The 24014-nt window shown below is 47.4% G+C and overlaps 1 protein-coding gene across 1 annotated transcript in view; it reads right to left on the reverse strand.

The window, feature by feature from the left end:
- Window positions 1-24014, reverse strand: part of LOC140410474 (CUB and sushi domain-containing protein 1-like) — a 3392839-nt gene that overhangs the window by 510057 nt on the left and 2858768 nt on the right. The window contains exons 32-33 of the mRNA XM_072498599.1: window positions 5893-6006; window positions 3246-3341 (exon numbers count right to left, since the gene is read on the reverse strand). Of these exons, the coding sequence (XP_072354700.1) occupies window positions 3246-3341; window positions 5893-6006 (210 nt within the window). The remainder of the gene's footprint in view (window positions 1-3245; window positions 3342-5892; window positions 6007-24014) is intronic.

Genomic DNA, 24014 nt, shown 5'->3' on the forward strand with positions numbered 1-24014 from the left:
GCCTTGTCAGCAATGTGCGCTTCCCATGAAAGAATGAAGCAGCCGGCGTGGATTGAACCACCTTTGGGACGGCGGGACACGGCGGCGTGGGCGGGCTCCGGGGTCCTGGGGGGGGGGCGCGGGGCGATCTGGCCCCGGGGGATGCCCCCATGGTGGCCTGGCTCGCGATCGGGGCCCACCGATCCGTGGGCGGGCCTGTGCCGTGGGGGCACTCTTTTCCTTCTGCCTTCACCATGGTCTCCACTATGGCGGAGGCGGAAGAGACCCCCTCCACTGCACATGCGCGGGGATGCCGTGAGCGGCCGCTGACGCTCCCGCGCAGGCGCCGCACGGCAAAGTCATTTCCGCGCCAGCTGGCGGGGCACCAAAGGCCTTTCCCGCCAGCTGGCGGGGCGGAAATCAGTCCGGCGCGGGCCTAGCCCCTCAAGGTGGAGAATTCCGTACCTTTGGGGCGGCGCGATGCCGGACTGATTCGCGCCGTTTTTGGCGCCGGTCGGCGGACATCGCGCCGATTACGGAGAATCCCGCCCCTTAACTCAGAATTCAGATGGTAAACCGAGATGCTTCACTTAGGGGTAAAACACAAGTGCTCTAATGCACTGGGTTGAATTTAAGCTCGTCAATTCTGCTTACAGCAGGGGAGCCCATTAGAACGTGGAAACCTGCAGTTTTCAACAACACGATTGTCAGTGACTTTTTAACCCTACTATGGCAGTAGCATCTGACTTCTGGATTTCCTGGCAGATTATTGCAAGTGGGTTGTGTTAACAACCTGCATGGGTGCATTTCAGCTGAATGGTTCTATAGGGACCCTCTGCAGATATACACACACAGCTCAGCCAAGTTGTCACTTGGTGTCTCACACATTACAAGTGAGTTAGAGCAGGCGGTTGGGCAATTGCCTGGGGGTAGTACAGGGGCAATGCCTGGGTACTACCCAGATATGTCCCTCTCTCCTTCTTTCCTCATGCCCAACATCTCTCCTGCAGAGCGTCACGTAGGCAAAAAGGTGATTGTTGCTGCCCCTGCTCATCTTAGACCTTGTCAGAGGACCGAGGTAAAACTGCATATGTGGCACCGATAGCCGCTTGACAGATAGTGCAGATCAGAGACACAAAATTCCAATGTAGTAGAAATTAATTCGAAAGCAGTGAAAGCAAGCTCTCAGAACAAGTCTTATGAGCAAAGGTATTGTACTTAGCCATGGAAGCAGGTGTGAGGTCTCCACATTTAAACAATTCTTTGCCTACCATTTATTCAGCCCCCTCAATTCCCAGTGCCTTCCCTCCTTGCTTTCACTTGGGAGTCCCATGAAGCCCAGGGAAGTGTTGCACTCAAGAAGAAAATTCAAAAAATGTAGTTAAAACATCTAATTGCCTTTTAACATATTTGAATTGATAACCCACCTCTCCTGGGAAGGCTTCCCACATGTCATTCAGTATATTCAATTTAAATGTGTGATAGAGTCCAAGAGGTTTACAGTGTGAAAACAGGCCCTTCGGCCCACCTTGTCCATGCTGTCCAGTTTTTACCACTTAGTCCCAATTGCCTGCATTTGGCTCATATCCCTCTATACCCAGCTTTCCCATGTAACTGTCTAAATGCCTTTTAAAAGACAAAATTGTACCCGGCTCTACTACTGCCTCTGACAGCTTGTTCCAGACACTCACCACCCTCTGTGCGAAAAATTTACCCCTCTGGACTCTTTTGTATCTCTCCCTTCTCACCTTAAACCTATGCCCTCTAGTTTTAGACTTCCCCACCTTTGGGAAAATAATTTGACTATCTACCTATCTATGCCCCTCATTATTTTATAGCCCTTGATATGATCACCCCTAAATCTCCTATGCTCCAGGGAAAAAAAGTTCCACTCTATCCAGCCTCTCCTTATAACTCAAACCATCAAGTCCCGATAGCACCCGAGTAAATATTTTCTGCACTATTTCTAGTTTAATAATATCCTTTCAATAATAGGGTGACCAGAACTGAACACAGGATTCCAAGTGTGGCCTTACTAATGTCTTGTACAACTTCGACAAGATGGCCCAACTCCTGTATTCAATGTTCTGACCAATGAAACCAAGCATCCTGAATGCCTTCTTCACCACCCTGTCCAGCTGTGACTCCACTTTCAAGGAGATATAAACCTGTACTCCTAGATCTGTTTGTTCTGTAACTCTTCCCAACACCCTACCATTAACTGAGTAGGATCTGCCCCGATTTGATCTACCAAAATGCATCGCCTCACATTTGGTGGGTTGCAGCTGGATTCTCGATATATTGCCACTTTAAGCCCTTTAACCAGCTGCCCGTTCTCAAGCCCACATACTTTTCTGGTTAAACCGTTCCCCCCGTTTCTACCCACATTATGTCACCATACCAATGGTCAGCATATTTTCATTGCTATCTTTTTCTTCTTCAATTCAACAGCTGAATCTCACCATCCTGTAACTAGGTTGGAAAGCTGTGGCACAGTAAGAGTGCGGCCCAAGAACAAAGTCTGATCCAGCAGAATTAGGCTTTGATTGATTTGCAGCCTACCAAAACAGAACATTTTCAAAGGATCCCAAACAAGTTTAAAGGCTGACAACAGCTTTCATTGAACCTGGTGACCAACTCTCAGGCCCAGGCTCTTGTAGGTCAAACCGTCCAAGGAAAGAAACAAACAAATTCTTTACTTGATCCCCAAAATCAACTTGCACGTCTTCCTTTTGACGTTGCTGTATATTGCTTAAATGTTGAATTTAGTTTTGTTTGTTGTAAAAAATCATCCCAGTTGGTCACAGGTGCATTCCCAACTGCACTACTCATTTCCTTGTTATCTGTATGAAGGTTATACATGAAATCAAAAGGCACAGGCAATTTTCAAATGCTCAGAGAGAGGAGGGGAAGTATCTCAGCAAAGAACACGTGGGGTAAAACAAATGAAAAACAAATCTTTCTGACTGCTTTTCCTGTCAAAAAATGTACTTTAAATTTTTTTCCTCTGCCCAGACGTCCCACACTGGAGACATCATGGCAAGTGCCAATGGTTCACACAGTAAAAAATTCATGTCACTGGAGACTCTTGCACACACGTTGTTCATGACTAGAGATTGAGTTTCTGACAAGGTGAAGCTCTTAAGATTGTTGAAGCAAGATGAATTTCTCCCCAGAGAGTCTCGAGTTCTTTTTAAAGCATTTGGTGTACCATCCTAGACCCATTTCAAACCTTCTGAGAAAACCAATCAATCTGAATCCTTTACCTTGATAAACAAAGTGAAAACCTCTGGATGATGCTCCACTCTTAGCGTTGAACCTGAGCAAAATCTGGTTTGATGTGGCCAGAGGCAGGGTCTCTCCTGAGGAAGAAAAAAGATGAAGTGAGGGTAGAGAGCATAGCTATTTCATACAACAAACAGACCCAAGTCTTTTTTCTTTGTTCACCAAACAACAAAGGCCCATCACAAGATTTCAAGCTACGAGGAGTTTATAAATGTTGTTTTCAAATGTAAACTTTAAATAACTATGAATGTACAAGTGATAGCAATTTTTCTTCCATTTGTTAATTGATTTCCATTGTGAGGCATTTTTCTGACAAGGAGCAGTGAATTTTGGTGTTGGTGGGCTGGTTTAGCACAGGGCTAAATCGCAGGCTTTTAAAGCAGACCAAGGCAGGCCAACAGCATGGTTCAATTCCCGTACCAGCCTCCCCGAACAGGCACTGGAATGTGGCGACTAGGGGCTTTTCACAGTAACTTCATTTGAAGCCTACTTGTGACAATAAGCAATTTTAATTTCATTTCATTTTTCATTTCATTTTCTCCTCATAGCTGTAGTTGACTTCATTTCTGTCAGCCGGAACATACAGTTGATCTTTAATCCCTACTGTCACCGTTTTCAAGCATGAGAACTGTACATCGCCATGATTAACAACATGAACATTAAAAGAACTGTATGAATGAGGTTTTCACATGCCACTCACCACGAGCTTCTACCATGTGTATACCCATCTTTAAATTTGCACAAGAATTTCACAAACACCATGGGCGGTATTTTCTAGCTTGCCCCGCTGGCTCCCCACTGGCAGAATCTGTTGGTCCCATCAAAGTCGACCTCCCGTTGCGGGCTCTCTGGTGTCGGAGTCAGCAGGCCATACAAAATCCCGCAGAGTTTGACAGGACGGGAAGATCCCACCAGTGGCCAAAGATCTGGCGCATCCACCGTGTGAAAATCTGCTGTTAAATCCCAGCCCGTGTGCGTCACTAGGGGCTTTTCACAGTAACTTCATTTGAAGCCTACTTGTGACAATAAGCGATTTTCATTTAATTTCATTTAATTTCTTAGGCAAGAATAGATGAGAGAGCACTTTATGCTCATTTAGCCAAAGATGAAAAATCAACGTCCATCACAAATTAAGATTGGGATTGTCTCAGTATTTAAGACAAGCAATGGCCAATGCGTGTTAAGCACTGTCAAAGTTGAAGAATGGTACATGGTACCACAGGATGAATCAATGAACTTAAGTCGAGGCTGCAACATGAGGGACTGCCTTCAGGAAAGGGGTGAAAGGTGGGGTGTGTGTCTGGGGGAGGTGGAGAGGTGGGGAGAGAAAGATAAAATAAATGAATGGAAAGCTAAGATTCCAAAAAAAAGTGAACACACATATTGGTCATGAAATAGGTATCCCTCTTTTCATTCACATATAATTTAACTTTTACTCTCAATGTATTTTAGAGCACAGCATTTTAACTAAATAAATCCAATGTATAAAGATAAATGTTGTTTTATTTTACTGTGGTATGGTGCAATGGCTGTGGTGTAGTATGAAATGAGGATAACTCTGAGCTTGCCACCTCAGTCCGCTGTTTGATGAAGCAACAACTGAAAGCGTAGAGACTAAAGAAAAGATCAAAAGGAGAATTACTTCCAATAATGCAGAGCATTATTCACACCTAGTAGAAAGAAGGCCACTTGTCCACCCTCTCTTTTGAAGGTTGCTTGTCTTAAGGACAGCACAGCAGAGGAAATGGAACATGGATATATTCTTCTGGTTCACATTCCGATCATTTTGCAGAGCACCATGCTGGAAGGGAAACGTCTCTGTGCTCAATATTTCTCGAGTGACAGTACATGTTGAATTGCAGTCCCTGATTTAGGTGTTTAATTTTCTATAAAAGTAAGAGCAATCTGATGCCCAATACAATATCTTTTTTTTTCAGTAAGCAAACACTTGATGCTGTTCAACACCAACTGTCTCAAGTTAAAATATCTCACTGAGCAGGAATAGGATTAACTAAATTCAGGGGCTGTTGTTGCCACAGCAACATTTCTCCGAAGAAACTATGAGAGCACAAATCCTCCTACCTAAAGATGTGAGAACACCCATTTTATTCAACAAATGCACTCACTAACTTAATGTCATTCTCAGAAATCTGATGTTTCAATATCTCTTCTTTCTTCATTTTTCCAGATCATTAAATGTGGAGGAAATCAAATATCCCCTTAGTCTTCACTAAATCCAGTTTTTATTTGACCACATGCTTTCTCTGATTTAGCGAAATGACAGCACCAATGTATTCTTCCCGTCTGATCCTTTTGTATCATACACCATTTGCTTATGGATTACTGGCAGGTGGCCTGGCAGTTTTGCTTCTTTGGCTAAATGAGTATAAAGCGCTCTCTAATCTGGGCTCTGGCAATGTCAGCCCTAAATAGGTTCCCTTTCTGAAAATATTTCATGCTCACTTGTAGATCACATGACCGATATTGCATTTGGGATATTGAGAGTGCAGGCCCCATCGTCAACTGAGTCATAGTAAAGCTCGCGGCAACTCTAGAACCTCTACATCAGCCGGCACCTGCTTATCAAGTTCTGTTTCTGGTGAAGTAACCTGAGAAGTTAAAAGTTACCCGAGTGTGATCCTGAAAGTGAACTGAGAAGCCTGGCTTGTTGACTGTGTCCATCAAACAGCTCCACCACATCATTGAGTGCTGTCTGAAAATGTGCAAATTGTCCAAACACCACTGTGAAGATAAAAACAGAAACAAAGACGATAAATAGAAACAAACAACAATAAAAATGAATTAAACATATTGTCAATCTAACCCATCCTATACTTCTACTACTCCAATGCTTTTTATTCCTCACTGGATCCTATTCTGATTACCTGATTACCTATAGGGCCCGATTCAATGGAAAAATAATCTATGTCTTATTTTGGGCACGTTTGGTGGGGTGATTCTCAGCGGCTATAGTGCCAAGAAATACTCCGTTATTCAACAACACATTTTGTTTGGCCTCGGGGAGTTTCTCTCGGCCAAGGCCGCTCCTCAATCATTTCTGGCTGGTGATCCCAGCAGGTAAAGCTCCTCGCTGATCGGGGTGCCAGTTGTCTGGCTGCCCCAATCTTTTCCCTCCCCCCCTTTCATGCCTCAACCTCAGAGAGGCCCTGGAAACACCCCCTCGTCCCCTTCCACCCTGGTAAGCCTTTCCCAGGTCCGATCGGCGGCAATGTCAACCTGGCACCTGAGCACACAGGCACTGCCACCCTGGCACCCTAGCAGTATCCCTGCCATCCTGTAAGTGCCGAACAGACACCCTGGCAGTGCCCAGGTGGCAGGCTGGCAGTGCCAATGTGTCCGGGTGCCAGAGGGAGTGCCAGGGTACCAACCTGTCCTGTTGTCAACCATCCAGAGGTCTCTAATGGCCTGTGGGCTGGGAGACCCCCCCCCCCCCCACCCTCCCCGCAGTTGCCAATACGACTGGTCCAGTTTTATGAAAAGCAGTGCCCTGGTGAGGCCTCCCAGGTGCCATCGTTAGGTCCCAGGATGTTAAATGGGGCCCTTGGGCTTTCAATATGGAGCTTGACAATCTTACATTTATACAATATTGACTTTTCCCGCTCACTTGACACTTCACGTAGGACTGAGCAGAGCTAATTATTACATAGAAAGAAAAGACATTTATAGAGTTAAGGTACTTTGTACTGATGTTTCACTGTATATTCTACAGCACCTGCAAATTAAAATCTTGCCTCAAACGTGCACTGTAGGAGCCTTTGTTTGATAAGAACAATTTAGAATTCCCCTCTCTGAGTTAAATTTTAAGCATGTGGTGCAAAACTGCAAAATAAGAGCATGCACTATTTTACAACAGATGTGAGGATAAACAACGCTGAATAACGTGATGTACTTTTCACGTAGCAGTGCAAACTCCTGAATGTGGTTTCGAGGCAATGTTCTGTCCTGAGCATAATTTATTCAGAGGGAGATGAAAATTGCTTTCCTATCCTATAAACAGTAGATGTTAATAATATGGTTTACATTTCAATTTGCATGTTTCACTGATACTCTAAGTGGATGCTAAACCATTAGGAAGGAGGTGAAGCAGTGACTGTGCCTCTGTTGTCAGTGGTTGCTGATGATGTTGTCGCCATTACGCAGACTTGGTTAAGGGAAGGACAGGATTGGCAGCTTAATGTTTGTGATGAACGGTAACTGCCTTATCATCATGTAAGGTGATGTCCCCTTTAAGACCAGGCTTGGAACCCTGGGGACTCCGCCTCTGGCTCCGCCCATCTGGGAGCCATACATAAAGGCCTGCCTCATGGTCTGTATAGCAGTCAGCTCTCGTCCAAATCTGTAGCATAGTTATTAGCCTAATAAAGCCTTCTTTACAGTTTAATCTCTAAGCATCATGAATGAGGGTACCTCAATTTATTAGGCTAAACTAGATTCAGGATGGACGCAGGCCTAAAACCAGAGAAGCTCAATCTGGAAGCACGAACGCCGGAGGCAAAGGAAATTTTTAAATACTGGCTGCGGTGCTACGAGGCCTACCTGGACTCCGCAGAGACTCCCATCCTGGGGCCACGCAAGCTGCGTCTACTCCACGCCCGGGTGAGTCACAGAATCTCCGCCACGCTCGAAAAGGCGACGATTTATGAGGAAGCGATTGAGTTGCTCCGCAAGCGGTTTGTCAAACCCGTCAATGAGGTGCACGCCCGGCATCTGCTCTCTACCTGCCGGCAGCGCTCGGGGGAATTGCTCGACGAGTTTGTTGAGAAACTCACCGCGTTGGCCAGGGACTGTGACCATCAGGATGTGACAGGGGAAGTCCATATGAACCTGCACATCAGAGATTCTTTCGTGTCCGGCATCCGCTCGACCTACATCCGGCAGCGACTGCTCGAAAACGGGGCAAAAGTCCTCCAGGAGATGCTAACGCTCTCCTCCTCGCTGGAGGTGGCCCGACATAACTTGGGTACGTACCCCGCGGACTCTGCCAGCCCCCCCGGACTTCCTCAGACTCGCCCGTATTACAGGCCTGCGCCACGCGGCGACCCGCTCACCATGGGGGCACACCTTGCTACTTCTGCGGGCAGGGCCAGCACCCACGCCCACGCTGCCCAGCCCGCTCCGCGATCTGCAGCGACTGCGGGAAGAAAGGGCACTTTGCGAGGGTCTGCCTGGCCAGACCCAGGGGCCAGAAAAACAAAGAACAGCCGGCCCGAAAATCAGGCTCTCAGGCCCGCAGGCCTCGCAATGCTGCTGTGCACCGACCCGACACGTCCTCTTCTGACGCGTCATCAGCCTTGTGCGAATCATGGGAGCGGCCATCTGGTCGGCGGCCATCTTCTCGACCCGACACGTGCGACCAACGGCAGCGGCCATTTTACGACTCCGACTACCCGCGACTGGGTGCGATCACCCTCGATCAAACTCGGCCAAAACACCTGCAGAACTCCATGATGCAGGTCCAGGTCAACGGGCACGACACTGCATGCCTCTTCGATTCCGGGAGCACGGAGAGCTTTATCCACCCTGAAACGGTAAGGCGCTGCTCCCTACGCACCCATCCCACATCCCAAACCATAGCCCTCGCATCTGGGTCCCACTCGATACAAATCACGGGGTACCGTATTGCGGATCTCTCGATCCAGGGTGCCAAATACACCCGTTTCAAATTTTATATCCTCCCTCACCTCTGTGCCCCCCTGCTGCTCGGACTGGATTTCCAGTGCAGCCACCGAAGCCTGACACTGAAGTTCGGCGGACCCTTGCCCCCACCTCACGGTGTGCTGCCTTGCGACACTGAAAGTCGCACCCCCCTCGCTATTCGCTAACCTCACTCCCGACTGTAAGCCCATCGCCACCAGGAGCCGGCGCTACAGTGCCCAAGATATGGCTTTTATCAAGTCAGAGGTCCAGCGTTTACTGGGAGAGGGGTCATCGAGGCTAGCAACAGCCCTTGGAGAGCGCAAGTGGTGCTAGTCTGGTCCGGGGAGAAGAAACGGATGGTCGTGGATTATAGCCAGACCATAAACCGATTCACGCAGCTTGATGCGTACCCCCTTCCTCGCATCGCGGAAATGGTAAATTGGATCGCCCAATACCGAGTCTTTTCCACGGTCGACCTCAAATCTGCCTACCACCAGCTCCCCATCCGACCAAAAGACCGCCTCTATACTGCCTTCGAAGCAGCCGGCCGGCTCTTCCACTTCCTCAGGGTCCCCTTTGGTGTCACAAATGGGGTCTCCGTCTTAAAAAGGGCGATGGACCAAATGGTGGACCAGTACGATTTGCGGGCTACATACCCGTACTTGGACAATGTCACCATCTGCGGCCATGATCAGCAGGACCATGACGCTAACCTCAAAAAGTTCCTCCAGACCGCCCGAGCCCTTAACCTGACCTATAACGAGGGCAAATGCGTTTTCCACACCACCCGGCTAGCCATCCTCGGCTATGTCGTGGAAGACGGGGTCCTAGGTCCGGACCCCGACCGCATGCGCCCCCTTAAGGAACTCCCTCTCCCCCGCAGCCTCAAGGCCCTCAAACGTTGCTTGGGGCTTTTCTCCTATTACGCCCAGTGGGTCCCCAAGTATGCGGACAAAGCCCGCCCACTCCTAAAGACCACCACTTTTCCCCTCTCGGCTGAGGCTCAATTGGCCTTCAACTGCATCAAGGCCGACATCATCAAGGCCGCCATGCACGCGGTGGACGAAACCATCCCTTTCCAGGTAGAGAGCGATGCATCAGACATCGCCCTGGCTGCTACCCTCAATCAAGGAGGCAGACCAGTAGCGTTCTTCTCCCGAACCCTCACCGCCTCCGAGATTCGACACTCTGTAGTCGAAAAGGAGGCACAAGCCATTGTGGAGGCTGTGCGGTGCTGGAGACACTACCTCGCCGGTAGGAGGTTTACCCTCGTCACCGACCAACGGTCGGTCGCCTATATGTTCGATAACACGCAACGGGGCAAAATAAAAAACGATAAAATTTTGAGGTGGAGGATCGAACTCTCCACCTACTCGTACGATATAAAGTATCGTCCAGGGGAGCTCAACGAGCCCCCAGATGCCCTGTCCCGCGGCACATGCGCCAACGCGCAGGAGGACCGCCTGCAAGCCATCCACAATGACCTCTGCCACCCGGGGGTTACCCGGCTCATCCATTTCATCAAGTCCCGCAACCTACCTTACTCAACCAAGGAGGTCAAGGCCATGGTCAGGGCATGCCAGGTCTGTGCGGAGTGCAAACAGCACTTCTATCGGCCAGACAAGGTTCGGCTCGTGAAGGCCTCGGGCCCCTTTGAGCGACTGAGCGTGGGCTTCAAGGGGCCCCTCCCGTCCACCAACTGTTATGCCTATTTCCTCACCGTGATCGATGAGTTCTCCCGTTTCCCATTCGCCATTCCCTGCACCGACATGACCTCAGCCACGGTGATTAAGGCACTGCACAGCATCTTCACCCTGTTCGGTTTCCCTGCTTATATCCACAGCGACCGGGGTACATCGTTCATGAGCGATGAACTGCGTCAGTATCTGCTCAGCAAAGGCATCGCCTCGAGCAGAACGACCAGCTATAACCCACGGGGAAACGGGCAGGTGGAGAGGGAGAACGCGACCGTGTGGAAGGCTGTCCTTCTGGCCCTGCGGTTGAGAAATCTCCCAACCACCCGCTGGCAGGAGGTCCTACCCGATGCCCTACACTCCATTAGGTCACTCCTCTGCACGGCCACAAATGAGACCCCTCATGAGCGATTGTTTCTCTTCCCCAGGAAGTCTACCTCCGGGGTCTCGCTTCCACCTTGGCTGACGGCTCCGGGATCTGTTCTTCTCCGGAGGCACGCGAGGAGCCATAAAACGGACCCCCTAGTTGAAAAGGTCCGACTGCTCCACGCCAACCCCAGTTACGCCTACGTGGAGTACTCCGACGGCAGGCAAGATACGGTTTCCCTCCAGGATCTGGCGCCCGCTGGATCCTCCACCACAGACGCCCCTTCCCGCGCCGCTCCCCTGCAGGACCCGTCGCCCCCTACAACACACCCCCTTCCGGCCCTACCACCCGTTGGTGAGCTCCTACCGTGCGCCCCCCCCTTGCGCCCCCCCTTTACACACCCCGCCGGCGCCGGCTCCGCTACCCCCGGCCCTGCCTAGTTCCTCTGCCCCGACCCGGACCGAAGCTCCGACCGCTGTGCTCCCGGATGTGCCCTCAACCGGGACGTCCGTGCCCGCCGCACCACCGCCCGAACTGAGGAGATCGAGGAGGACGATCCGGCCGCCGAGCCGGATGGACCTATGATGGCACTTCACCCCCGCCGGACTCCTTTTTAAACAGGGGGTGAATGTGATGAACGGTTACTGCCTTATCATCATGTAAGGTGATGTCCCCTTTAAGACCAGGCTTGGAACCCTGGGGTCTCCGCCTCTGGCTCCGCCCATCTGGGAGCCATACATAAAGGCCTGCCTCATGGTCTGTATAGCAGTCAGCTCTCGCCCAAATCTGTAGCATAGTTATTAGCCTAATAAAGCTTTCTATACAGCTTAATCTCTAAGCATCATTATTGAGGGTACCTCAATGTTCCAGGATACAGATGTTTCAGGCATGTTAGAGGGGGATGTAAAATGGGTGGGGGAGTTGCATTACTGGTTAAGGAGAATATTACAGCTGTACAGAGGGAGGACACCTCAGAGGGCTCATTTGGCGAGGCAATATGGGTAGAGCTCAGGAATAGGAACGGCGTAGTCACAATGTTGGGGGTTTACTATAAGCCTCTCAACAGCCAGCGGGAGATAGAGGAACAGATATGTAGACAGATTTTGGCAAGGTGTAAAAGTAACAGGGTTGTTGCGGTGGGTGATTTTAACTTCCCCTATATTGACTGGGAATCACTTAGTAACAGGGACGTGGATGGGGCAGAGTTTTTAAGAAGCATCCAGGAGAGCTTCTTGAAACAGTATGAAGATAGTCCAACTAGGGAAGTGGCCGTACTGGAATAGGTATTGGGGAATGAGCCAGGCCAGGTGGTCGACGTTTCAGTAGGGGAGCAGTGACCACAATTCAGTAAGTTTTAAGGTACTGATGGATGAAGATAAGTGTCGTTCTCCAATGAAGGTGCTAAATTGGGGGAAGACTAATTACAACAATTAGCAGGAACTGAAGAATGTAGATTGGGGGCCGATGTTTGAGGGCAAATCAACATATGGCATGTGGGAGGCTTTCAAATGTTAAGTTGATAGGAATTCAGACTGGCACGTTCCTGTATGGACGAAGGATAAGTATGGCAAGTTTCAGGAATCTTGGATAACGAGAGATATTGTGAGCCCAGTCAAAAAGAAAAAGGAAGCATTTGTCAAGGCTAGAAGGCTGGGAACACACAAAGCAAGTGTGGAATACAAGGGAAGTAGAAAGAAACTTAAGCAAGGAGGGCTAAAAGGTGTCACAAAAAGTTGTTGGCCAGCAGGATTAAGGAAAATCCCAAGGCTTTTTATACATATGTGTAGCCAGGGTGAGAGTTGGCCCACTCAAGGACAGGTGAGGGAATCTATGCGTGAAGCCAGAGAACATGGGCAAAGTAGTAAATGAGTACCTTGCGTCAGTATTCATCAAAGAGAAGGACTTGGTGGATGATGAGTCTGGGGAAGGATAGTTTGGGTCATCTTGAGATCAAAAAGGAGGTATTGGGGGTCTTGAAAAGCATTACGGTAGACAAGTCCCTAGGACCTGATGGGTTATACCCCAGAACACTGAGAGAGGCAAGGGAGGAAATGTTGCGGCCTTGAGAGAAATCTTTGTCTCTTCACTGGCTACAGGGGAGGTCCCAGAGGATTGGAAAATAGCCAATGTTGTTCCTTTGTTCAAGAAGGATAGCACGGATAATCCAGGTAATTACAGGCTGGTGAGCCTTATGTAAGTGGTAGGGAAATTATTGGAGAGGATTCTTCTAGACAGGATTTACTCCCCCAGGGAAATAAGCGGATGTATTAGCGAGAGGCAACATGGTTTTGTGAAGGGGAGGTTATGTCTCAATAACTTGATCGAGTTTTTTAAGGAAGTGACGAAGATGATTGATGGGGTAGGGCAGTGGATGTTGTCTACATGGAGTTCAGTAAGGCCTTTGATAGGGTACCTCATGCCAGACCAGTACAGAAGGTAAAGTTGCACGGGATCAGAGATGAGCTGGCAAGGTGGATCCAGATCTGGCTCGGTCATAGAAGACAGAAGGAAGCAGTGGAAGGTTGCATTTCTGAATGGACGGTTATGATTAGTGGCATTCCTCAGGGATCAGTGCTGGGACCTTTCCCGTTTGTAATGTATATAAATGATTTGAGGAAAATGTAACTAGATTGATTCGTAAGTTTGGGAACGACACAAAGGTTGGTAGAATTGCGGATAGCAATGAAGACCATCAGAGAATTCAGCAGGGTATAGATTGGTTGGAGATTGGGGCGGAGAGATGGCAGATGGAGTTTAATCCGGACAAATGTGAGATAATGCATTTTGGAAGGGCTAATACAGGTGGGAAATATACAATAAATGGCAGAACCCTTAAGATAATTGATAGACAGGGATCTGGGTGTACAGGTACACAGGTCACTGAAAGTGGCAATGCAGGTGAAGAAAGTGTCAGGAAAGAAAAATGCATGCTTGGAATATAGTGTCCAATTCTGGTCACCATATTACCAGAAGGATGTGGAGGCTTTGGAGAGGGTACAGAAAAGATTCACCAGAATGTTGCCTGGTATGGAGGGCATTAGCTATGAGGAGAGGTTGGAGAAACTTGGTTTGTTCTCACTGGAACGACGGAGGTTAAGGGGCGACCTGATATAAGTCTACAAGATTATGAGTGGCATGGACAGAGTGGATAGTCAGAAGCTTTTTCCCAAGGTGGAAGAGTCAATTACGAAGGGGCATAGTTTTAAGGTGCAAGGAGCAAGGTTTAAAGCAATGTCCAAAGCAATTCTTTCACACAGAGGGTGGTGGGAGCCTAGAACATGCGGGGGAGGTGGTGGAAGTAGGTACGATAGTGACATTTAAGGGGCATCTTGACAAATACATGAATAGGATAGGAATAGTGGGATATGGTCCCCGGAAGGGTAGGGTTTTTTAGTTCAGACAGGCAGCATGTTTGGTGCAGGGTTGGAGGGCCGAAGGGCCTGTTCGCCTGCTGTAATTCTCTTTGTTCTTTGACATTATGTTGCCCCATTATGTATTTTCTTTTCATGTACGTTGCCCTATTATGTATTTTCTTTTCATGTACTAAATGATCTGTTTGAGCTGCACGCAGAAAAATACTTTTCACTGTATCTCAGTACACATGACAATAAACAAAACAAAACATTGTGTGTTGGCACTAATAACATTGCTTTATACATACACATACATAGTTGTTTGTGCTAAAATGTCACACAGACATAGACATAGAACATACAGTGCAAAAAGAGGCCATTTGGCCCATCGAGTCTGCACCAACCCACTTAAGCCCTCACTTCCACCCTGCCCCCTAACCTAATAACCCCTCCGAACCTTTTGTTTTGGTCACTAAGGGCAATTTATCATGGCCAATCCACCTAACCTGCACGTGTTTGGACTGTGGGAGGAAACCGGAGCACCCGGAGGAAATCCACGCAGTCACGGGGAGAACTTGCAAACTCCGCACAGTCAGTAACCCAGCGGGGAATCGAACCTGGGACCCTGGCGCTGTGACGCCACAGTGCTATTCATTTGTGCTACCATGCTGCCCTGTGCTACCGTGCTGCCCTAAAACAAAACAGCAAAACAGCTAAAACAAATGAACCAGCTTCCTGACAAGTTATTAAATTAATAATATACAGCAATACTTGCCCATAACCTCTTAATCTAGTCACCTCGTCAATAGAATTTGCAAAGTGACAACTTTATATTCTGGAGAAAGGTACGTCTTATGAAGAGACATGGAGACCGATTTTCTTGGACGCCTTAGCAAGTTCAGTGAGTAAGAAAGTGGAAATATCCTAAGTTAGCATCAATGTTTATGCTGAGTTAGCCACTTGAAGTCAGGGAGACATGAGGGTGCTACATTTACAGTCAGTGCCACTCAGTTAGGAACGGAAAAACTTAGCAAGTGTTGCAATTCATGAACACTATTCAGTAATCCCCAGTGTATGCGCTTGTCAGATGAGCATAGAATTAGATTTGCAAAAAAAGACACAAATAGCATTAAGGTGTCCGACATGGTTTTGACGATCAGGTTAAAAATAAATCTATCCAAAGGATCTTTTTTTATTCGCTCATGTGATGTGGGCATTGCTGGCATGGTCACCATTTTTACTGCCCATCTCTAATTACCCCCTGAGAAGGTGGTTTTAAGTTGCCTTCTTGAACCGCTGCAGTCCGTGTGGTGTAGGTACACCCACAGTGATGTCAGCAAGGAGTTCCAGGATTTTGACACAACAACAGTGAAGGAACATCGATATATTTCCAAGTCAGGACGATGTGTGGCTTGGAAGGTGTAGCCAGTTAAAATGGCTAACTCCCGATTTAGAATGGCTAACCCCGATTTAAAATGGCGAACGGAAAAGGCTGATGGGAAAATCAGCCAACAGGACTAAAACAAGCAGCTGCATTTAAACTGTGTATTCACCTCTGGGAAGGCCAGACAACATCGCTACCTGCAGCCATCAGCACAACAAAACACCAGCCATCTGAATACTAATGAGCAATCCCCGGGAACAATGTGCAACATTTTAGACACAAAGCCAACCCAGACTTTTCGCCGCCAACAGAAGCCTACACAAAGGGAGGTGAACGATCACCCCAAGACCGCCCATCGATCAAGGAATCGCTCCAGCATTGGAGAATATCGAACCAAGTGATTGGGACCAAGTCCAATCACTTGGAACCAGGTACAGGGTCCGCCCCGAAAGGCGGGAAGCCCCTGGGGACTATAGGAATAGAGTCCAAGTTCAAATCGACCCTTCTGCTACCCTTTCTGCACCCTGCTGCGACCCTTCTGCTAGCCTTCTGCGACAGCCGCTCAAATCGTAAGTCTTACTTCAACGCTCACTACGAGATAGGCGCTCCTAGCTATCGATCTGTACCAGCTTCGAATCCCGCAGGCTCAGAACCCAAACAAAAGGCCATTCGTTTCCCTGATCTGGTGGGCCATTTCCAAGTTAAGTATTGGCCTGTTAGTTGTAGGGAGTAGCTTAGACGTAGAATTTATGCATGTGTATTGATTACTGTATATAATAAATGTGCGTTGATTTAACTCTTACTAAGTGGTGTGTTGGATTATTGATCATTACTCGGACTTGAACCACGTGACGGTCTCAGAAAGATACCTGGCGACTCAAGAGCAAAGTTGATAGAACAGAGCAATTAAACTAAGGCTAAAGTTAGCAGCAACAAAGGGAACACGAAGGCGGAGGTGTTCCCAGATATCTGTTGTTCTTGTCCTTCTATATGGGATGGCTCATAGATTTGGAAGGTGCTGGACAAAGGAGCCTTGATGCGTTGTCGCAGTGCATCTTGTAGATGGTACGCTCTGCTGCCATTATGCATCGGTGGTGGAGGAAGAGAATTTTGAAGGTGGTGGATGGGTTCTTATTCAAACAGGCTAGTTTCTCCTGGATAGCGTTGAGATTCTGGAGTATTGCGCTACTTGTATGGATTCACGCAAGTGATGGGTATTCCATCACACTCCTGACTTCTGCCTTGTAGATGGTCACCAAGCTTTGGAGAGTCAGGTGGCTGGATTCCCCGTTTGGGAGACTATGTGCTGATGCTGACATGTGACCAGTGGCATTTTACGCCTGAACAAATGGCGCAAAAGCTGCAATGATCCCCGTCTGGTGGGGGGCTAGCAGGCACGCAGCGTAGAGCCCCCAGCTCTAGCTGCGGATTCTGCCGGAGAATTGCCGGGTCCAGGGCCGCCCTTTGGCCAGGCTCTCCACCCCCAGACCACACCCCATCAGTGTCCCCAGCCCCCGCCAAAGCCCCAGTGCCCGTGGATCGGCTCCCACCCGACTGTGGCGGCGCTGGACTCAGTCCGCAGCCGCCATGCTGGGTTCCTGAAAAGAATAGCATGCCATCGGAAACTCGGCACATTGGGGGAGGGCCTCAGGTAACATCCTGAGGCCGTCCCAACGGCCTCCGACGTACTCGGAGGGGGCAGAGCATCGCAAAAGCAGCGGTGCCCCCGGTTTCTGCGCCAACAGGGTTTCTCCAGCCGGTCGCCGAATGCGATTTTGTCGTCGGAGACCGGAGAATCTCACCCAGGAAGTATGTTGCTCCCCTCTGAGTTCCCAATCTCTGACCTGCTTTTGTAGCCATAATATTTATATTGCCAGTCCAGTTTAGTTTGTGGTCAATGGTATCCCCCATGGTGCTGATAGTGGGGGATTCAGCGAGAGTAATATCATTGAACATCAAAGGGCGATGGTTAAATTCTCTCTTGTTAGAGATGGTCATTGTTAGGGCAGCACAGTGGCGCAGTGGTTAGCATTGAAGCTTCACGGCGCCAAGGTCCATGATTCGATCCCGGCTCTGGGTCACTGTCCGTGTGGCTTGCACATTCTCCCCGTATTTGCGTGGGTTTCGCCCCCACAACCCAAAGATGTGCAGGGGAGATGGATTGGCCACGTTAAATTTCCCCTTAACTGGATAAAATGAATTGTGTGTACTAAATTTCTATTAAAAAAAAAGATGGTCATTGTTTGGTACAAATGTTATTTGACACTATCAGCCCAAGCTTGAATTTTATCCATGTCTTGCTGTTTATACACAAGTATCTGAGTCGTGAAATGTGTTGAACATTGTGCAATCATCAACTAACATCCCCACTTTTGACCATAGGATGAAAGGAAGGTCATTCATGAAGCAGCTACAGATGTGTTTGCCTTCAACACTAAGCTGATGAACTCCTGCAGCAATATCCTGGGACTGAGGTGGCTGACCTCCAATCCAAATTGAGCAGCAGTGAGCATTGCTCAACACTGGAAATGGGTTACTTCCATCACTTTGTAGACTCATGGAGCAGTATTTGGCCATGTTGGATGTGTCCTGCTTTTTTGTGGACAGGATATACCTGGGCAATAATCCACATTGCCAGTGTTGTAGCTGTACTGTAGCAGCTTGACTAGTCGTGCAGCTAGCTCAAGAGCATATTTCATACACTTCTGGTATAAGCAGATTTATTAGAAATTATTGGACATAATGAGTGGGATTCAAACAATTATGAGCTAACTACAAATTTGCCATCCTTCTACTTGTTACTAAGAATGTTTAATATAAACAAGCTATTGAATTTTCCTAATATACACTGTTACACATATGTCACAGCGCCAGGGACCCAGGTTCGATTCCCCGCTGGGTCACTGTCTGTGCGGAGTCTGCACGTTCTCCCCGTGTCTGCGTGGGTTTCCTCCGGGTGCTCTGGTTTCCTCCCACAGTCCAAAGACATGCAGGTTAGGTGGATTGGCCATGCTAAATTGCCCTTGGTGTCCAAAAAGGTTAGGAGGGGTTATTGGGTTATGGGGATAGAGTGGAAGTGAGGACTTAAAGTGGGTCGGTGCAGACTCGATGGGCCGAATGGTCTCCTTCTGCACTGTATGTTCTATGTTCTATATTTCTAATATTACTTGTTGCATGTCACAAATTCAATGTAGCTTCAGATACTCTATCATAAATTTAATCGACTTTTGTGTGTTACATAATTCCAAATCCTGTAATTCCTCAGGTCCTGGATCTCAAAATACAATACCTGTCTATTTCTCTTAATTTAATTCAAATCATCTGTTAATTTAAATAGAAATTGTTCAAAAATGAGCTCCAATTGAAACATGTGTGATTTTTGTTGTTTTATTCAAATCGATTAATTCAAGTTATTACTTTATTCAAGTTTGAATTCAAATGTCCTCTCCAAATAGATCCAGACTTGGTGACAACTACTGATCAATTAAAATTCAATTGTGTTTAAGCAGCCGACAGCAGCTAACCTGTCCAGCCACGTTATGCTGCAAAAGACAAGTGAATCTGCCAAGGAAATTGGAAATGACGCTAATCCTACATTGTGAATTTGCTGCATCAAGCACTGCCGACCAAACCTTGGTCCATACATAGGGAGGAAAATAAATTGCACACAAAGCGCCAGCAGTTGAGGGCACGAGGAATTTTATCTCATTAGATATCTGGATATATCTCTAAACTAGGTAGAAGTGATTTTTCTACAAGCTGATCCAGGCAAAATGTTATATTTAATCAATAAAAAAATGTTCAGAATTTTTCTGTCTTTGTGTGCCTTAAGTGCGCGGAGTCGTGGTAATTTTGCATCTGTGGGGAGTGACCCTTGGCTAACTGGAGATTGTAAAATTTAAGGTACAGAATTTACCCAGCTTGGATACGTCAGCCTGCCCAACACGGGGGCGGAACCGTGTTGGGAGGGGTGAACAAGTCACACAGTCCAGTTCACTGGGCAGAGTGAATGGCAGCCCATAAGCAGCAAAGAGAAGGACCAAATCCATGCAGCTGAAGTGTTGCCATTAGCTATGCTCCTGAGGGGGTTGGAATTCAGAGAAGTCCTGTGAGCCATTTCATAACTACGTGCAGCTAACTCCAGAAACAGGTACTGGCAGTAACATGGTTCAGAATCTGGAACTGAGCTTGTTTTCTTAACTGGAGTGTAACCTGGCCAACACAGTCTCAGTAAGAGGTCAGCTCAGCTGGAAAGGAGATACCAAGTGGGCTGGTCCTGGAAGCAGATTTGAGAGGCATCTGGAATATTGTGCCTTTTTGCCTTAAGATTATACTTGTGGAACTCAGGTACAATAGATCTACTGTTGGCTGGGAATCAGACTAGCTCTTTGAAGGAGACGTATTAAAATTCCTGTTGAGGGAGGCAAAACCTTTCAGAAATGTTGTGGCTCACAGTAGTGACTGATGTCTGGGTTGCTGAGAATTTCAAGGATTCTGTCTTGGTTGGGTCTGCCATTTAATGTGCAGTTTGTGTTGTACCTGACCACAATTTGTTTGCCAATTCATGTTTATTGCATGTTAATCCTGGATGTTGGAGTGTAAGATGGATAGTGATTTTTTAAAATTTAATGTACCCTTGGGGGCGATTCTCCGAGCCCCGCGCCAGGCCAGAGAATCAGAGCAACTGTGCCACGATGCCCCAACGCCAGCGTGCGATTCTCCGAGGTGTGGAGAATCAGCGCCATTTGCGCTGGCCCGTTTGGCGCAGCGCTCGGCCGCGAGCCGCTGGAATTGGCGGGGCCGCTGATTCTCCGGCCCGCATAGGCTGAGCGGCCGCGCCAACATGACAGAGTCCCACCAATGCCATTCACTTCTGGTCGCTGCCAGCGGGAACTCTGCGGGAAAGCACGGGGGATGGCCTGTGGGGGGTGAGGGGGGCTCCCTCACCGGGGGCGGGGGGGGGTGATCTGATGGTGTCTGGCCCGCGATCGGGGCCCACCGATCGGCAGGCCGGCCTCTCCCCACCGGGCATACTTTCCGGCGCGGCCGGCCCCTGAACACCGACCCCATGTTGGGTCGGGGCTGGCGCACGTAAGAAGTTCCCCGCGCATGCGCAGGATGGCGCGGCCCAACTGCGCATGCGCAGGATTGAGCTGGCCCAACTGCGCATGCGCGGGTTGGCGCGGCGTCCATTTGGTGCCACGTACGGAGGCTGGCGTGGCGTGAATTGCTCCAGCACCGTGCTGGCCCCCTATGGGGGCCAGAATAGGTTATGCCCGGGCCTTGTTCACGCCGTCGTGAAACGCCCCCCCATTTCATTTTTTTTCCAATTAAGGGGCAATTCAGCGTGTCAATCTACCCGTTGTGCGGATCTTTGGGTTGTGAGAGTGAGACCTACACAGACACGGTGAGAATGTGCAAACTCTACATGGACACTGACCCAGAGTCGGGATCGAGCCCAGGTCCTCAGTGCCATGAGGCAGCAGTGCTAGCCACTGTGCCACCATGCCACCCTGAGGATAATAGTGGTGATGGCTTTGCTGACTTTTATAGAGTAAAAGTTCTTCTGTTTGTTTAAAACTGTGGAATCTTGTGGCTTTATTCTCTTAGTGCATGTCTAGGATTTCAAATATTGTATACTTTAATGATAAAAGGTTACTGGTCCCTAACTGGATCATAACAAATTTGGTGGTCACGTCCAGAACTATAATAAAATGTGGGGATCTGGTCTTGCATCATACATAGGAGTGAAAGGAAGGAGTATGCACAAGTAGTCATACTGAGTAGACAGTGGTATGGAACAAATTCTCCAATGCAGCGATGGCATTTAAGAAAGGATTATTGGAAAAGATTTGCCTGACATAAATGGCGAAATAAAACTGAACACATGAAGACACTGAGAGCAAGGTCTGTTACATCACTGAACTAACAATATCATTAAGTCATCATCAGATAAGGAAATGTTGGAATCTAGAATTAGTTGGATAAGAGAATAACACCCTATGCAGCTCTCCAATCACTATTTGTTGATGTACCATTTGTCAATGTTCACTGTAAATTATTTTTTTTATTTGTCTACTATGTACATTCTGTGTACGTTCCCTTGGCTGCAGAAAAATACTTTTCACTGTACCCGTACATGAGATGTACATGTACATGAGACAATAAAATATCAATCAATCAATATGCAAAACAGATGGTCTTGACCAGAATAACAGGCTGGGCTATCTGTTGGAAACTTCATGCTTTCCTAGCTGAAAACAATTAGTAAATCACTAGAAAATAAGCATGTGAATAAGGACTTTGGATTGGAGGCAAAGGAGACAATGCTCACTTTCAAGCATTCAGCATGTGGTAAAAAGCAAATTTGAGCAGGATGTTTATTCTTCAACAAGTAAGAAACGTCCAACAGATAAAGACAGAAGACATCAAGAAGCAAAACAACTGGACGACCAGAGATTTGACCAACCCACTATACAATGGTTGTACTATGATTAGTACAACCTGTTTCATGGCCCCTCAAACTCCCACAGTAGCAAAAATATTGCAAAAGTTTATCAACAAAGTTGGTTTGTGTCTCTGACTGATGGTCCCTTGGTATCTGCCCATACAAAAACGGAGGATAAAAATCATACATTGATTTTGTGCAACTGCTGACAGCCAAGATGTATTTTTGCTGCATCTCCTTGTTGATGATTCAGGTTTGCTTGCTGCCAACAACACAATTAGAATAGTTTGAAAATTGACTAAAATTAGTGTTGTGCATCTTGTACAATGCTCATTTCATTCAAATGCATTTCAACAGTTTGGATGTTTTATAGCCAAAGTTTCTGTCGTGTTTGCTGTTTCCTCATTAAGTTTGGTGCTTTGCACTTATGAGCAATTACATTTTTCTTGATCCAACTATGGCTTCAAATGTAATAAATTGGGCAGGATTCTCACCCCCCCTACCCCCCGCCAGACAACACGCGGTGTGTTTTGCGGCTGTGAAGACAGCCCGTCATTGGCCGACAGAGGAATATTCTGGTTCCGCCGCTGTCAAGAGGTTTACCTGTTGTTCGCACCTTCCACCGCAGTGAACCTGTGGCAGGGGTTTGCCATTGGCAGGATCAGAAGAGCATGCCAGCGGGAACAGCCACAATATTTGGGCTGTGTGGTATTATCATAACTATCAACATTGCAAGGATTAATGTAGTGTTGAAGGTAGCCACTAGAGGGAGCTACAGTTTCAACTATATAAGGCAGCAATGCTAGACATTAGGGAGGAATGTATGCAGGAGTTAACTAGTGAAAGTCAGAAGAGCAGATATTGTAAGTGAGTGTAGATCATAGTTGAAACCAGTAGTGAGATTAGCTGTAGATGAGTATAGTTTAGATGTTATTAATCAATTGTGTATTCTTAAGGAATACATGTTGAATCCAAGATAGTAGTGTAAATACATTTGTAGCTTTGTTTAAGTCAAAGCTATTTTTTGGTCTTTGTGAACACTACTGTTCACAACCATCCTGAAATAAACAACACAAAGAACACCTCATGGTACCAGGAGTCTATTTCTTGTAAGAAACAACAGTTATATTAGGTAAGGATAGCATTAAGGGGCTAGTTTAGCTCAGTGGGCTAGACAGCTGGTTTGTGATGCAGAACAAGGCCAGCAGTGCAGGTACAATTCCCATACCAACTGAGAATTCTGAATTCTCCCTCTGTGTACCCAAACAGGCGCTGGAATGTGGCGACTAAGGGCTTTTCACAGTAACATCATTGCAGTGTTAATGTACGCCTACATGTGACAACAACAAGATGATTATTATTATTATTAGGAGACTGAAGAAGCAATCCAGTTGCTACAACTCGAAAAAATCTACGACAAAGACTAATCAGAAGATGGAAGGTCTCAAGAGGCCTGACCACTTCAAGATACACTGTAAACTATGCCAGAACTGGGCTTTCTTTAAGCAGCAGTTTGAGGTTGTCATTTCTGCCTCCACGCTTCAAAATGCTTCAGACCAACGAAAATAGCACTACTATTAAATTTGGCTGGACCACAAGCATTAAAACTTCATAATTTGTTTGAATTCAGGGCAGATGAGGATAAAAATAAATGCAACATGATGCTATGAAAATTAATGATCATGAAACAATTCTATGAGTTCTACATGTTGAGAAATGATTACTGAGGGAGACAAGAGATTAAATCATTGGGCCTCGAACAGAAATCTTTGTTTCCTCATTGGTCACAGGTGAGATCCCACAGGATTGGAGGATAGCCAATGTTGTACCATTACTTAAGAAGGGT

The sequence above is a fragment of the Scyliorhinus torazame genome, chromosome 4 (genome assembly GCF_047496885.1).
Source record: "Scyliorhinus torazame isolate Kashiwa2021f chromosome 4, sScyTor2.1, whole genome shotgun sequence".
Classification (NCBI taxonomy): Eukaryota; Metazoa; Chordata; class Chondrichthyes; order Carcharhiniformes; family Scyliorhinidae; genus Scyliorhinus; species Scyliorhinus torazame.